This window comes from Rattus norvegicus, chromosome 6 (genome assembly GCF_021556685.1).
Source record: "Rattus norvegicus strain SHRSP/BbbUtx chromosome 6, alternate assembly SHRSP_T2T, whole genome shotgun sequence".
NCBI classification, from domain to species: domain Eukaryota; kingdom Metazoa; phylum Chordata; class Mammalia; order Rodentia; family Muridae; genus Rattus; species Rattus norvegicus.
In genome coordinates, this window is record NC_141539.1 from 127,602,814 (window position 1) to 127,618,730 (window position 15,917).

General features: G+C 48.9%; 2 protein-coding genes across 12 annotated transcripts in view; one reads left to right on the forward strand and one right to left on the reverse strand.

Annotated features, from left to right (window-relative positions):
- The window catches only part of Rin3 (Ras and Rab interactor 3), a 108,876-nt gene extending 102,369 nt beyond the window's left edge, over nt 1-6,507 (forward strand). For all 10 annotated transcript variants that reach the window (XR_015621954.1, NM_001414929.1, NM_001108052.2 and 7 more), the window contains 2 exon segments: nt 3,184-3,347; nt 5,460-6,507. Coding sequence is in view for 9 of the 10 variants with exons in the window: in NM_001414929.1 (NP_001401858.1) it covers nt 3,184-3,347; nt 5,460-5,780 (485 nt within the window). In the remaining variant the exon portion in view is untranslated.
- Nucleotides 6,508-9,662: 3,155 nt separating this feature from the next.
- Nucleotides 9,663-15,917, reverse strand: part of Lgmn (legumain) — a 37,544-nt gene continuing 31,289 nt past the window's right edge. Inside the window, 4 exon segments of one of the 2 annotated variants that reach the window (NM_022226.3) lie at nt 9,663-10,189; nt 10,440-10,507; nt 11,196-11,366; nt 14,412-14,612. In NM_022226.3, coding sequence (NP_071562.3) covers nt 10,147-10,189; nt 10,440-10,507; nt 11,196-11,366; nt 14,412-14,612 — 483 coding nt within the window. In that variant the 3' untranslated portion in view covers nt 9,663-10,146. 2 annotated transcript variants of the gene reach the window in all.

Sequence of the window (15,917 nt, forward strand, 5' to 3'; positions counted from 1 at the left end):
TGTCCATGCAAGCCCTGGGAAACAAGGCACTGTGCCATGTCTGCACTGGATCACTCTCCGCCTGTAGAAACACTGTCTCCTACATGTTCTCATGACCTCCTCCGGCCTGTGGTGTGGTGTGATTTATCTCAGACTGATAGCTGGTTCCCATAGTCTTCCCAGCAGTCATTTGTAGCAGCAGAGAGCAGGGCCTTCCTGTGAGCAGCTTGGAGGGCTGGTAGGGCCCCCTTCTTATACCCACCCCATCTCAGGGAAGTCGCCTGACTGGAGCCAACCAAGAATCCAAACATCTCCCACAGTCGTCTCCCTAGGCCTGTACCCAGCTAATCGCACCAATGGATTTGCCAATCAACCCACCACATAATGACTGGGAAGTGTCTGCAAAACTCATAGTGGTGTGGCCCGCCACCTAGTGCTCATAGTGGGCACTACATGGTCTCCAATGATGGCTAGAAGGACCGAATGAGATGTATAGGACTTGAAGGGCTAGGAGAGCCCCAGTAGAGCTTGGAGTTCCTCCCAACTGCCCCTGAGAGGACCAGAAGCCTCCATAACTACTGTCTGAGCCCATATAGTTGGATGACCCAAGCTTGACTAAGCCCCGCCCCTTGCACATGACATAGACAAGCAAGTGACATTTCACCAGCTTCATTCATCTCCAGGACTCAGAATCAGAGCATCCCTAACCTTGCTCTGCTCTCCCTGCCACAGGGGCAGGACTCAGGGCTGTGACTGCTCAGCCAAGCTAAGGAGTCTGGAAGTGAACATTTTCATCCAGGGCACTTCTGATACCAATAGAGCTCTGATAGTCGAGGCGGGAAGATGGATTGGGGTGGATCCCAGGCAGAATCAGCCTCATGTCCAAAACCATTGGCCTGGTCTTCATAGTCAGGAAAAGCAGTCTAGATAGTGTCAGGAAAGCTAGGGCCTGAGGAAAGCAGGATACTAAGGGCAGGGGGGCGGCGCTGTGTGATCTTGGCCATGTCACCTTCTGGGATTCAACAGTTACCAACCTGTGTGTTGTGATCCCTTTGGGGGTTGCATATCAGATATCCTGCATATGCAGTAGCAAAATTACAATTATGAAGAAGTGAGGAAAATAATTCCACGATTGGGAATCAGCATGACACGAGGAACTGTATTAGAGTCACAGGATTGGGAAGGTTGAGAGCCACTGCTTTAAAGTGAAGGATCTTAGGCTGGAGCGATGGCTCAGAGGTTAAGAGCACCAGCTGCTCTTCCAGAGGTCCTGAGTTCAAATCCCAGCAACCACATGGTGGCTCACAACCATCTGTAATGGGGATCCGACGCCCTCTTCTGGTGTGCCATCGACAGCATACTCATATACATAAAATAAATAAATTTAAAAATAAAAGCTTCCAAAAAAATTTAAGTGAAAGATCTCAGCAAGATTCTAAACTCCTAACAAGTTGACAGTCAGATAAACATTCCCACAAAGTATTGTCTTTGAGCTTAAAATTCCATGATTCGTCAAGCTTAAAGTACCTTAAAGCCTCAATTATGTTACAGATTAAGATTTTTTTTTGGCTTATCTTTCTTATTGGATATTTTTTATTTACATTTCAAATGTTATTCCCTTTCCCTGTTTTCCAGACATAAGCCCCTATGCCATCCCCTTCCCCCTTCTTCTATAAGGGTGTTCCCCTCCCCATCCACCCTCCTTCCTGCCTACCCAACATTCCCCTACACTGGGGGTCCAGCCTTGGCAGGACCAAGGGCTTCTCAAGGCCATCCTGTGTTACATATGCAGTTGGAGCCATGGGTCAGTCCATGTATAGTCTTTGGGTAGTGGCTTAGTCCCTGGAAGCTCTGGTTGGTTGGCATTGTTGTTCATATGGGGTCTCAAGCCCCTTCAGCTCTTTCTCAATTCAGGTCCCGTTCTCAATCCAGTGGTCTGCTGCTGGCATTGCCTCTGTATTCGACATGCTTAAGATTATTTTTAAAGAAAAATTTTAAGTGGGCTAATATTTTGGTTGGTTAAAGGCAGACAGTTCCACCCAGTCTGGGGACCTCGGTTCAATTCCTGGGACTCTTGTGGTGGAAAGGGGAAAATTGACTTCTGCAGATAGAGTGTGCCCACAATTACATGTGCACACGTGCACACAAAGTGAATTTAAAATGTAATACATCTTTTAAACGGACAGGAGCTTTGTAGCTCTGCCTGGCTGGAGTTTGCCACGTAGACCAAGTTGGCATCCCAACTCTCAGACATCCACCTGCCTCTGCCTCCTGAGTGCCACTATTACCGCTGTGTAGCATCAGATATTTTTACTGTTTTAAATCCTTAAAAATGTCATGCAATAACTAAAATTTCCTGTGTATCTTCGAAGTCTGTTTTTATAATAGGCAATGCATTCATGGCGCTCTACATGTTAAAGCATGTGTATGCTAGAGTGAGGGGGGCTCCAAGTGCCTTCTCCACACTCCCCCAGGCATCCATGTCTCTCGGCTCCTTACACATCCTCTATATTTTAAAACACTTGAAAATGGCAGTTTAAATCTTAAACTTAGTTTCAAACATCATTTTAAGAGTACCGAGTTTGGCTGACAGACTTGTAGGAATTGCTGGGTTTCTCTGTCCTCTTCCCAATTTGACCACAATGAATTAAGTATCCTTAGCCAGCTGTGGTAAACCAACCATACCTTTAATCCCAGCTTTCAGAAGGCAGAGGCTGGTGGATCTCTATGAGTTCAAGGCTAGCCTAGACTTTATTATGAATTTCAGGCCAGAACTAACTAGTGGGACCCTGTCTGGAAAATATTTGTGTGTGTGTGTGTGTGTGTGTGTGTGTGTGTGTGTGTGTGTGTGTGTTTTATATGTAATTATAAGTAACATTTCTAATGTGTAATTATATTATAAAATAGTCATATGCATAATTTCATATGTATTATATATGGGCTATTCCACATGATTCCTTCTTGAAGGAGGCTGAGATGTGAGCTAGGCTGTTCTATAAAGTGCCAACTGCTGAAGCCCCAGTGCAATGGTATTGAGAGATACCTTTGAAGCAGGTTGTAGAACGTGGATGCCCCCTGGTGGCTATGGAGGGAGTAGCATGTCGGAAGCAATGGGTGGAGCCACACACATTGGGACCAGCTCCCTCCAAATGTGGTGGATCCAGACCTTCCTAGTTCAACCTGTGTCCTTGACCCACCCCATAGGTTCCTACTATCTGACCACCACCTATGGAGCCCTGGAGCACATTAAGAACTATGACAAGATCACAGTGACCAGACAGCTGAGCGTGGAGGTGCAGGACTCCATCCATCGCTGGGAACGCAGGCGCACGCTCAACAAGGCCCGGGCCTCCCGCTCCTCTGTGCAGGTGACGCTGGGGACTATAGTGACTGGGGCTACAAACTGTACAGCTGCCACTAGTGCTCTATGCCTGGCTTGGCCTGCCAGCTCTACCATCCCCAGGGTGAGCAGTGAGTCTCCCACAGAGGAATCCAAGGCTCTACCTACCAATCTGCCTAGCTCTGCAGGTCCTGAGTGGGCATAGAAGTGCCACCAGGCAGGTGTTATAACCCAATGGACGAAGTGGTATGGGAGGAACAAGACATTCTACATACCCCAGGCTGCATCAAATCGAGTCACCCACATGTTCCCAAACAGCCCAGATCAGCTCCCTGCTACACACACACACACACACACACACACACACACACACACACACACACACGCACACACACCATTCTTCTTGGTGCTGCTGGCCACATCATCACGCCGTGTTGTAAATCCTCTGTGTAGGAAGCTCTCATGTGGGGAGGACAATGACCATGGTTCATGTGAAACCCAGAGTCTGGGACAGAACAGGACGGCAATGTGTAGAAAATGTGTAGAGTTGGACCAGGAGGCCAGACAACCCTCCAAACCTATTCATAGTTATATGGACTTTGTGTAGAAAATGGAGTCTGGGCCTCTGGGAGACAAGAGGCCTGAATTCTGGGCCCAGATTTGAACTAAGAGTTGATTCTAGCCATCCTCTTCAGTTTAGCAAAACGGTATGTAAATAAGCCTCCATCCTCTAGCCTAAAAAGTCCTAGGTTAATCATTTGGAAGTGATAGTTACTGATGGTGTGCCCCTTCAGAAACTCCACTTCCCATCCATATCAGCCAACTGAAGCAAATGAGTCCTGCGTCCCTGCCCCTGCTCCAGACTGCCAACCTAGCATCTCTACTCCTTTCTGGAGTATGGCCTCAGCTTCTGCTGCTCTCCATGGTGTAAATACTTCCTCCCAGCAAGGTCAGTCTCAGCTCGCATTGCTGAACTGGGAATTAGAAGGAGATGCATACCATAGACTGGCTCAAGCTGGTAGGCATTGGCGTGAGCCAGTGCCAATCCCACACACACACATACCCAACAGCACCTCTGTCCCACCTTTCCCTTCTGGAAAGAAACAGAAGCCTACAGTGAGGCCCAGACCCTGGCACTCTGTAAGTGAACACTACCCTGTAACATGGTCATTAGCGGCTTCGTGGTTGTGGCTGTGAGCCAGCCACTGATGTTGCCACTCTGTCTATTGTAAGGCAGCCCCACACACATTATTTCACGCTGGCTTGGTGGCAGTGTGTGGCTCTTGTCCTCGGTCTATAGCTGTAGCAGCAGTGGTCAGGGTCACACAACAAATGGAACCATAATTGAAGCCTGGAAGGGCAGAGAGCCCATGGACCCGTACTGCATCGCCCTTCCCCAGCCCTACAGGCACCACCTCACATGCCCACCTCCACTTATCCTAAACTCACCCCTTTCCTCAGCTCCACACCCCCCAGCTTCCCTCAAGCCTCTTCATGCCCTGCCTCTAAACCACAGAGAGAGCTCCTGCTCCAAGAGGCCAAACGATTCCACTTGCCTGGACTGTGAGGTGCTAGGACTATAATCTACACCTGCAACTCTATACTGCCTTCCAGCACTGCACCTGATTGGACCATGCCGACAGGAGCCTGCAGACTGGCTAAGGGTAGGGGACGGGGCTCTGCAATTGTCACGACTCAAAAATGATTGAAACAGCCAGGAATTGTTGGCTTAGCTGGTACAGGTGCTTGACAGGCAAATTTAACAATGTGAGTTCAATCCCTGGACTCTATATAAAGGTGGAAGGAAGGAACCAACTCCAGAGTTGTCCCGGGACCCCCACATGGGCATTTGGGGCACACACAATGCATCATGCATACACACAAGAATTAAATCCATATTTGAAACCTGACTGAATCACCCTGAGTAAGTCCAGTGGGGAGGTGAGACCCAGAGAAGGAAGAGTTGCCCTCTTCAGCTTCACAACTGCTTGAGGCCCCCTCTGTCCAGAGAAGGCAAAGACAGGTCCAATGCCACCATGCTCCTGTCTGCAGGCCCTAGCTCCCAATGTTGGGATAAGGGTGACCCAGAATGCTATCAGTCAAACCTGGTAACCTCAAACCTCCTCCATCTTGCCTGCAGGACTTCATCTGCGTGTCCTACCTTCAGCCCGAGCAGCAGTCACGGACACTTGCATCACGGGCAGACACAGTAGCCCAGGCACTGTGCGCACAGTGCGCTGAGAAGTTTGAGGTGGCCCAGCCCCAGGACTATCGGCTCTTCGTGCTGGTGGATGGGCGCTGCTTCCAGCTGGCAGACGAGGCTCTGCCGCACCGCATCAAGGGCTATCTGCTCCGGAGCGAGCCCAAGCGAGACTTCCACTTCGTGTACCGGCCCCAGGACAGCGGCAGGGATGCCTCAAACCAGCCCTATCTAGTGGTGCGGGAGCCCAACTTCCTATGAGATGACCCCCCCGCTGAGCTGTCGTGGCCAGAGTGTAGGAGGATAGAGGGACTGAGACTGGGCTCTCATTGGCTGCTCCCCTTGACCACGTATACTCCCCAACAAGGTGCCTGTGTCAATCACACTGGTGTAAGGCCCACTGAGCATGCCTAAGCCAATCAGGCAGAGGCATAGCCTGAGGCTCCATGTTCTTCATTGGACAGTAAGGGAAACCAGGCTCAAGTGGAAGAGGCTCTCTAGCCAGCAGCATCAAGCAAGCCCAACCCTGCCCACACCCTGTTCTTCAGGCAACTCCTTCTGCCTTCCCTTGGTCACGTCCCACCTCCTACCCCTTTCCTGGGAAGAGCTCGCTTTCCCCAGGACTGGCTAAGGAAGGGGTTCCTGGCTCCAGCTGCTACCTGAGCCTCAGGATGGAGCCGAGATGTTGGTCCACAACAACCCAAGATCTAAGAGTATTGTGTTGAAGAGACAGCCCTGCACCGCACCCCTGCCTCAGAACTTGCCTTCAGCTACCAGAGTGCCTAGTCTACCAGGGCACTGGCACCGGAAGCAGCCAAGCCAGCTCCGGGGAAACATGGACAAGTTCAATGCCATGAGATTGGGGGGGTTGGGAGGGTCATTGAAAGACCTGTTCTGTGATGGAAACATCACAGGTCATCGGTGTTGCCAAGACGCACTATGGGGGACGGGGGTGGGGTGGTAATAAAAGCCCTTTTGCAAATGCTAACTCCTGTGAAGTGGCCAGAGTTCTGCTCACTGGTCTGGGACCTGTTTCCTCTCCATCATCCTTGGTTCCCAGCACTCCAGGCTCGAGACGATTTCTAGAACCATCCCTCCTACCCTTTGCTATTACTCTTGGGAATTCCAGTCCTCTTGACCTTCACCAGGTTAGCTCTTACATTGCATCCTTAAAGTCCACCTCCAGGAAGTCTTCCTTGACTCCCAGTGTTAGTCATATGCAAGATAGCTGGTCAGACCTATCAGGTTTTAATTAATGTCTTTTTTTTTTTTTTTTTGAGACAGGTTCCCATGAGTAAGCCCTCGAGCTCATCAGTAGCCAAGGATAGCATATAGAACAGTGGCTCTCAACCCTTTAATTCATGCGGTGGTGACCCCCAACCATAAAGTTATTTTCATTGCTACCTCGTAACGGTAATTTTGCTACGCTTGTGAATCAGAATGTCCATAAGCTGTTTTGCCATGGTCCTAGGCAAGCCCCGGAAAAGGGTCATTCACCACCTCATTGAAAACCGCTGACCTAGAACCTTCTAGGGCTGCTGGAATTACAGGTGCACACCATCACGGGCGTTTATATGGTGATGGAGCTGGAATTGTGTAACGAAGCAGGCTGTATCATCAGCCTTAATGCTGCCTTACACCTTTGCTTTCTCCCTGCCCCTCTCCACACCCATCTAGCCATATGACATGGCCCCAGCTACCACGGAACTCCCAGATTCAGCAATCCTCCTTCCTGCCTCAGCTTCATCAGATGCCTGGCTTTTACAACATGAGTGAGACTTAACTCACATGCCACTAAATTCTGGCTAAAACATAAATCTCATCTAACCTCCTGGGCAGCTGAAAATCTGCATGGAATTCCAGGACTTACTTTTAATCATGTCCATGTGTGTCATGGGTATGCACAGGTGCATGCAGTGCCTACAGAGACCAGCAGGGGGCCTCAGAGGCCTCAAGCTGAAGCTACAGGGTTGCGAGCCATCATTATAGGTGTGAGGAACCCAACTTAGGTTCTCTGCAAGCGCCCTTTGAGCTCTGACCCCTGAGCCATCGCCCCACAGCATGTAACACTTGACACCCTCGAAATATAAGTTGGCCTCATCACTAGCAGTCTATAACATACACTAGGGGTTTGTTTGGTTTAACATTTTCTTATGTGTATGACTGTTTTGCCTAGATGTTGTAACTATCCACCACGTGTGTGCCTGGTGCCTTTGGAGGCCAGACAAAAGCACTGGTCTGCCCAGGAGGTTAGATATTTATGTTTTAACTAGAATTAAGTGGTATATGAGTTAAGTCTCAGTCATGTTGTAAAAGCCAGGCATGGATGCTATTAAACACAGTTGTGAGGCACCATGTGGGTGCTGGGAAATTGACCTGGTCCTCTAGAACACCCACTCAGTCTTAACCACTGAGCCATCTCTCCAGCCCCTCAGCCTAGGTTCTGTGTCATATTTGGTCAAAGGGGTGAGACGTGTAAGAAACCACCCCTCCCTAGGACATGAAATCAATTGGAGACTGACAGCAAGAGGCGACTGGTTTTGCAAGCAGGTTTCTGTGGCTAAGATGCCACATTCTCACTTTGTTTACATGTCTCTTTATTATTGATGTTTCCAGGTGTGTGTGTGTGTGTGTGTGTGTGTGTGTGTGTGTGGTGTGTGTGTGTGTGTGTGGTGTGTGTGTGTGTGTATGTGTGGTGTGTGTGTGTGTGTGGTATATGTATGTGTGTATGTGTGTGTGTGTGGTGTGAGTGTACGTGTGTGTGTATGTGTGGTGTGTGTGGTATATGTGTGTGTATGTGTGTGTGTATGTGGTGTGTGTGTGTATATGTGTGGTGTGTGTGTGGTATATGTGTGTGTATGTGGTGTGTGTGTGTGTATATGTGTGGTGTGTGTGTGGTATATGTGTGTGTGTCTGTGTGTGTATATGGTGTGTGTGTGTATATGTGTGGTGTGTGTGTGTGGTATATGTGTGTGTGTGTGTGTGGTGTGTGTGAGTGTGGTGTATGTGTGTGGTGTGGTATATGTGTGTGTGTGGTGTGGTGTGTGTGTGTGTGTGGTGTGTGTGTGTGGTGTGGTGTATGTGTGTGTGTGGTATATGTGTGTGTATGTGTGTGTGTGTAGTGTGTCTGTTGTGTGTGCGTGCTGTGTGCTGTGTGTGGTGTGTGTGTGTGTTGTGGTGTGTGTGGTGTGTGTGTGTTGTATGTGGTGTATGTGTGTTGTGTGTGGTGTGTGTGTTGTGTGTGTTGTGTGTGTGCTGTGTGTGTGCTGTGTGGTGTATGTGTGTGTGTTGTGTGTGTGGTGTATGTGTGTTGTGTGTGTTGTGTGTGAATATATCTTACCTTTTAATTATAGGTCTCTATATAACTTATAGTCATGGTAAAATAGATTTATCTCCATATTTTATACATCTAGGGCTTACCTTTAATTTTTTAAAATATTTCTAGGTTATATTATTGGTCATCTGTGTTTTTTCAAACAAATCTCCAAGAGCAAACTTGCTCCTGACTAGACTCACGCAACTCAGACCCATCAGTCTGGAGGCTCCGTGTGCCTGAAATGCTGACCAGTCACGGTCCTCAGCCTCCTAACCCTCCAGCATCCCCTGGAAGTAAACTGAACCAGGCATGAAGGGGAACACCCGTGTCCTGGCTATCTGAGGAGCTGAGACAGGAGGATTCCTGAGTTCCGGGCCTGCTTTGCAACATAGTGAGAATGAGTGTAAATGAGGGAACAGGCTGACACCTAGCAGTTTTCTCCTTAGTCACTAGCACCATTAAGTGTCTCTCTGTATAGATTTGCCTGTTCAGCACATATCACATAAAGCTATGTAAACCATGGTTCTAGCACTTGGCTTCAACTGGCTTAATAACGCTGTACCCTATATAGATACTCCATTCCTTTTTACTGCTGTTTACAGTATTCCCCTGCATGGATACAGAGCACGGATTTCACGTCTCCAACAACCCCATCGCTACACCTTTGAGTGTACTGTGCCAGAGAAATGGGGCATGTCCCCTCCCTGCCTTGCACACAGAGGGTTGTGGGGAGCTGCAAGGTCTCACAGCATAGAACAGTGGAGAACGGGGAGGTGGGAGGAGACAACCCACCACGAGCGAACGTAAAACACAGACCACGACACAGCCAGAGTCCAGGAACAAATGTCTCACTTCACTTATTTGTTTTAGGACATCCATTATTACAGAATAAAATATAAAAGCAATCAAAAATTATATATTCTAAAAATAATTCTCCAGTAGGGACTTGCTTTTGCCCTCTTCGGTAAAATCACTGTGAAGGCGACAAGAGGTTTCAGCTTCGAGAATTTCTCCGGTTCCTTCACTGGCTACAGAATCCGCAGTGAATCTGCTCTTGAAAGCTAATGGACAACAAAACAAACCCAAAAATTCCTAAGAAGCAAAAGTTCCTTCCTCCAGACCCAAACTGGCTTCTTAGTAAGCAGGTATCCTCAGAAAGCAAGCCCTGGGGTGGGCGGACGGTATCCCTGGGGGCGGGGCTTAGGTGCTGCCTCTGACTCCGCCCTTCCGGTCTCCGCTTGGTTCACTCCAGTTGGTTCACATTCCAGTGTACTGTGCTCACTCTTCTAGAAGCACTGGGAAGAGAGCTGTTCAGTAGTGACTAAGGCACACTTTGTCCATGGCCATCTTTATCCTGCAAGAAACAGGAAGATGAACCAGATGAGCTAAGCCAACCCTGATGAAAGCAAGACGTTATCTAATTCTGGGCAGGAGTTCCTAGCCATCACCACTGGGAACCCAGGCCCTCCGATTCCACTGATGAGCGGCCCCAGAAAAAAAACTGGGTCGTGGAGCTACAGTCTACTCGGGCCAGTGTATACCCCCCACGCCCACCCCGTGCTTTCAGAATGACGCCCGTCTTCCCAGTGCCAAGCACGCTTTACCTGTCAATCGGATATGGCTTCTCACAGAGGTTGGCCAGCACGTACAAATACCGCAAGGCATGCTCGTACTGCAAGAAAACAAAGAACCGCAGGTGAGCACCTCACCACGCAGTCAGCTTGCCTCGCTTCTTCAGTCACAGAGAAAAACCATTTCAGCCAGGACTTCAAGGTCTGTTTAGGTCACTTCGGCAATCTGTAGGTATTCGCACAGTCTCCCCAGGAGAGACGAACATCGCACACACCCTCAGAGCTGGTGAGGCTGATAAAGCACTGCCCAGCGCCAAGCTGGACCACAAAGGTGTAAAGCCAGGCTCTGCCAGGGTTTGGTCTACAGGACGCAGTCTGCCCACCTTCCTCCAGCAGGATTCAAGCATCCCACGGTAAGCACGGGACTTTTTAGGGACCAACTAGCTGACTGACTCTACAATTGGCCGAAACATCATTCTTCACTCTCTAGGCTGTGCTCTAACAATAAATCTTAGGGGATGGACAGAAGAGACATCAGGAGGAAGAAAGAAGACGTCTGGAGATGTGAGGATCGGCGAGGGGTGTGGGGCCACCTCATCAAGAGAAGCAAGCACCTTTCAACAGTAGTGGGGCTGTCACCTACGACTGTGGTAGACAAGACACATGACCATGAATTAGACATCCAACTTCCCAAGGCCCAGATAGAATCTTTCGGTCCAAGCCGGTGCACCTAGTCAAGCACCACAATCCCAGAGGCAGGAGACTTGAGGACCCTGGCCGGGGACTCACCGTGACTGAGTGCCAGTTAAAGCAGTGTGTGCGGAAGTGGGTCACGGCCTCCTGATGGCAGTCATGTGCTGTGAGCATGGCTCTCTCTGACAGATGTTTCTGAGCAGTTTCCCCAAATCCCGCCAGCAGGGAAACGATCTTTTGCACAGACTTCTCAATGATGTGCCTGGCCTAGGAAAAGAAGAGACAGCTTCAAAACGATTCTGGTTTAACGTGCTCCCTCACGGCTCTACGGTGAGAAGCATATTCAGAGGACTATCCTGACATAGCCTTCAGCCCACAGTGAATTCAAACAGTTTAATACATGTACTCAACAGAAATGGAAAGTGTTTCTGGTTTCTGAGACACTGGAAAGGCCAGACCTTCTAGATCTCCTATCACCACAGAAGAACTGGCATCTGACACCAGGAGGGTAGCCTGTGCCTGACGGAAACCTACCTCTGAGGCACACCGCTATCGTCATCCGACCCTGCGTGCTCCCTGGCACCTCTGCCTGCTCAGGAAACCAGGGCTGGTTGCACAGAGAGCACAGGGGCTCCATGTTTGTCCCAGATGGTAGAAAAGCAATATAAAGACACTGCTGAAGCCAGACCTCACTTCTCCACAAGTCTCTGACCCACCCACTGTTCATCTCCTGCATGGCTGAATTGTTCACACCACCCACTGCGACAGACCCAAGTGTGGTCCTAAGCACAGGGTCCCTAGAGCCCTGCAGGCCCCACAATGGCTTCCCTATGTTTCAGTGAAAAGTCCAGAGCCACAGAGTAAACAACAGCGCAGTGTGAGGCTGTCCCCTTTCACACTGGGCACAGAACTCTGTGAATATGAAGTGATGCTACTCTGTACTAAACTACTCCTGTTTTTTGAAAATGGCTATTTTTTTTCCCAGAAAATATACAGGGGCACAAAGGAGTTTCTTATGGTTATTTCTGAATGAGTTCAATTTTTTTTTTAAATCTCGATCCGTTTTTTTAGTAATTATTTTACATAAAAATGTAATGATACAACAGTTAGCAGGAAATTGTTGAATCTAGTACACGTGTAGGCTTCGAGACAGTTTTCAGATTTACAGCAGAAACCAGAGAAAATCTACAATATACACAATGACTCAGAGGCCAACACAAGGGTTTAGTTTCTGTGACTACTCAGGGGATAAAGACAAAACGCCCTTTCATGGCACTGTTACTTGTTCCGAGACAAGGTCTCGTGTAACCCAGGTTGACCTCTAATGCAATATTTTAGATAAGGAACTCCAGATCTCCCTGCCCCCACCTCCCAAGTGCAGGGACTGAAGGCATCTAACACAATGCCTGGATCATTTTAACTCTTAAGACACTGTCAACAGACACAATAACCCATCACAGACAATAAATAAAGGGACTCAGGAGGTCAAAGATTAGAAAGAAAAAGGACAGTTATTTCCACTGTTTGACATCAATTAAAAACATCCTGGCTACATTCTGGGGTAACAAGTTTCAAAAATATATATATATATATATACATACATACGTCATAGAAAGACATTCATGGGGACTGGGGATGCGGTATGGTTTACAGAGTGCTTCCCCAGCATGCATGAAACCCTGGTTCAATTCCTTTTTTGTTTTGTTTTTTTTAAAGATTTATTTATTTTATGTGAGTACACTGTAGCTGTCTTCAAACACACCAGAAGCGGGCATCAGATCCCATTACAGATGGTGGTGAGCCACCGTGTGGTTGCTGGGAATTGAACTCAAGACCTCTGGAAGAGCAGTCAGTGCTCTTAACCACTGAGCCATCTCTCCAATTCCTAATCCTAAGAACCATAAACTCGGGACCATGGAACACCAGCACTAGAAAAGAGGATCAGAAGTTGTCCAAGGCCATTCTCAGCTAAGTGGCAAGTCGGGGATGGCCAGTCTGAGATCTATGAGATTCTACTTGGAAAAGTAAAATAAATCAAACATGGTTTTGTTTTTGTTTTTGTTTTGTTTTTTTTCCCCGGAGCTGGGGACCGAACCCAGGGCCTTGTGCTTGCTAGGCAAGCGCTCTACCACTGAACTAAATCCCCAACCCCTTTTTTTTTCTTTTAATCTCCATGTATCCTTCAGCATCTGGTGTTGACTGGGGACAAGCATTACCACAGGCTGGCTTTGGGGCTGGGGATTTAGCTCAGTGGTAGAGCGCTTACCTAGGAAGCACAAGGCCCTGGGTTCGGTCCCCAGCTCCGAAAAAAAAAAAAAAAAAAAAAAGAACCACAGGCTGGCTTTGTTGGAACAGAAAGGCACAGATGAGAGAGTACACAACTATGACTAGGAGGGTCCTCCTGCCAAGTCCACTAACTACAGAACACAGGGACAGCTGTGGGGCACAGGGACAGCTGTGGGGCACAGGGACAGCTGTGGGGCACAGAGACAGCTGTGGAGCACAGGGACAGCTGTGGGGCACAGGGACAGCTGTGGAGCACAGGGACAGCTGTGGGGCACAGGGACAGCTGTGGGGCACAGGGACAGCTGTGGGGCACAGGGAGAGACATCAGCTGCAGGAAGAGCTTCCGGCTGGGACCACTGAGACAACAGAATTGTTTTTGTTGTTTTTGCTTTGCAAGTTTTTTTGAGACTAGGGGTGAGGGGGGCGGTCCATCTTTTTGCATAGCCCTGGCTGTCACGGAACTCACTCTGTAGACCAGGCTGGCCTCAAACTCAGAGATCCACCTGCCTGTGCCTTTGCCTCCCAGTTGCTGGGATGAAAGGCATGCGCCATCACAACCTGGCTAAGACAAGGGAATGATTTTGTACATCGAAGAAAAGAAAAAAAAAAAAAAAGATTGACTAGTGACTAGTAAATCAAGATGCTGTAAGATAGGATGCCTCGACGGGACCACCCACAGGCCAGAGCGTCTCAGCAGATTCCAGGAAGCCAGGCCTCTAAGCCTTCCTGCTTGCTGCTAAAGAGGTCAAAGTTAAAGAGGTCAAAGTTAAAGAGGTCAAAGTTAAAGAGGTCAAAGTTAGGATGACGAATGCTCTGCTTTCCAAGAGCACCGAGGCCATACTTCTCTCTGTATCTGGGGAGGGAGCACCCCGAGTTCTAGTTGCTAATTGTGTTTATACCAGGACACACACACCGACACACACAAACCGACACACACACGCACGCACACACACACTCACACGCACTTACACCTTTAATCTAGACTTGGCCTGGCCTCTCTCAGGAGTCCCTTTGGCCGCTACTTACATCCAGAAGGTGCTGGATCTGCCCGACGAGAACTTGGGATTCCTTCATGTTGTTGGTTCTCAGCAGCTTCCTTTTCAGGATGGTCAGGGGCACGTCAGGGCTGGGGGTGAGGTCAAGGTGTGTGACTGGAGGCAGCGAGATGGGTGAACTGGCTCTGTGCTTCATTCCTTGAAACTGCATCACTTTCATGGTAGAGATAGACTGAAGGAGGAGAGAGAGGATACAAATTCAACGTTTGCTGAGAAAAGCAAAGTGTGTCAAGCGTGCCCTGGCTCTCCACGGAGAATCATGGTTCTCTGCGCTTTAAACACTCTGAAGGGCCCCAGTCACCTGAAAGCATGTGGTCAACTCAGGCAGTAGGGCGAGATGACACATGTGTGTGTGGCTGAGATCTACCACTGAAGAACTTCAAAAATACCCAGTGTGCTTTGCGGTGAAGAGCTCCTTCACAAGTAAAACCCACTGAAGATCCATAGTTATGTAATTATTTTAGCTTTGACAACCCTAGATGTGCCCGTAGCCCTTGCTCCCGTCTGTCCCCAAGGACCAGCAGCAAGGAGGTTTCAAGCATCTGTCCAGGCTGCTACTGAAATCTGGGTCCCACGAGATTGGCAGAGCTAGGGCCACAGGCCAGGCTGACACTGGGCCTCAGGCTCTAATGAAATGCACAGGTCAAGACGGACCCAACCACAGGGAAAGATACAAGTCAAGCGTTCTTGTTCTCAAAGCAAGCAACATCAGTGCAAGACTCTGAAATTAAAATAAAAAAAACGGCAAAGTTCCAACCATCAGGCACACACACAAAGAAACAGAGAGACAGACAGAAAGACAGAGGCAAGCAGACAGACTATAAATGGACCAGCACCTGCACTAAGAATAGGAAGCCAAAGATAGGGCCACACACACACATCAGAGCAGGGCATTCCCAAAGTCACCTGTCTGGCTTTCACCATGCCCTGTTCTCTCCTGCACCTATTCAAGTGTCCAGCCAGGGCAAAACAACCTATGTACACTTCTTGTGTACTGTGGCTATCACACTGCTGATGGGCTTGGAACCACGCAGGCCACGATCTGCAGAGTATGTTAAAGAGATCAGACTTGCTTATCTGATTTTTCTCCTAGAATGCCTAAGCTTGCACCCAAGATCGGATCTCAGCTGGCGAGCTCTTAGGCCTGGGAAATGGCAGACTGGGAGTGTTCCCTGTCAAGTTTTTTCAGCTGAGCTGCATATCCCAGAGCTTTCCCACCAAAAGCTCAAGCTTACAAAGCCAGAGAGGGCAAGCCCCTCAGAACTACTATTGGACTACGTTGGTACAGCTTCTAGCCTGTGAGGAAAACTGACAGCCTGCAGTTTGGCACGAGACAGATCCTTGGAGAAGGCATGGTGCAGGGTTCAGTGGACGGTCTTTAAAACAGAACATATGCTTTCGGTCTCCACAGCCTCTTGCCCCATGACCAGCCCCTGCTCAGTGCTTCCCACACACAACCTCGGCTGGTGTACCTGGC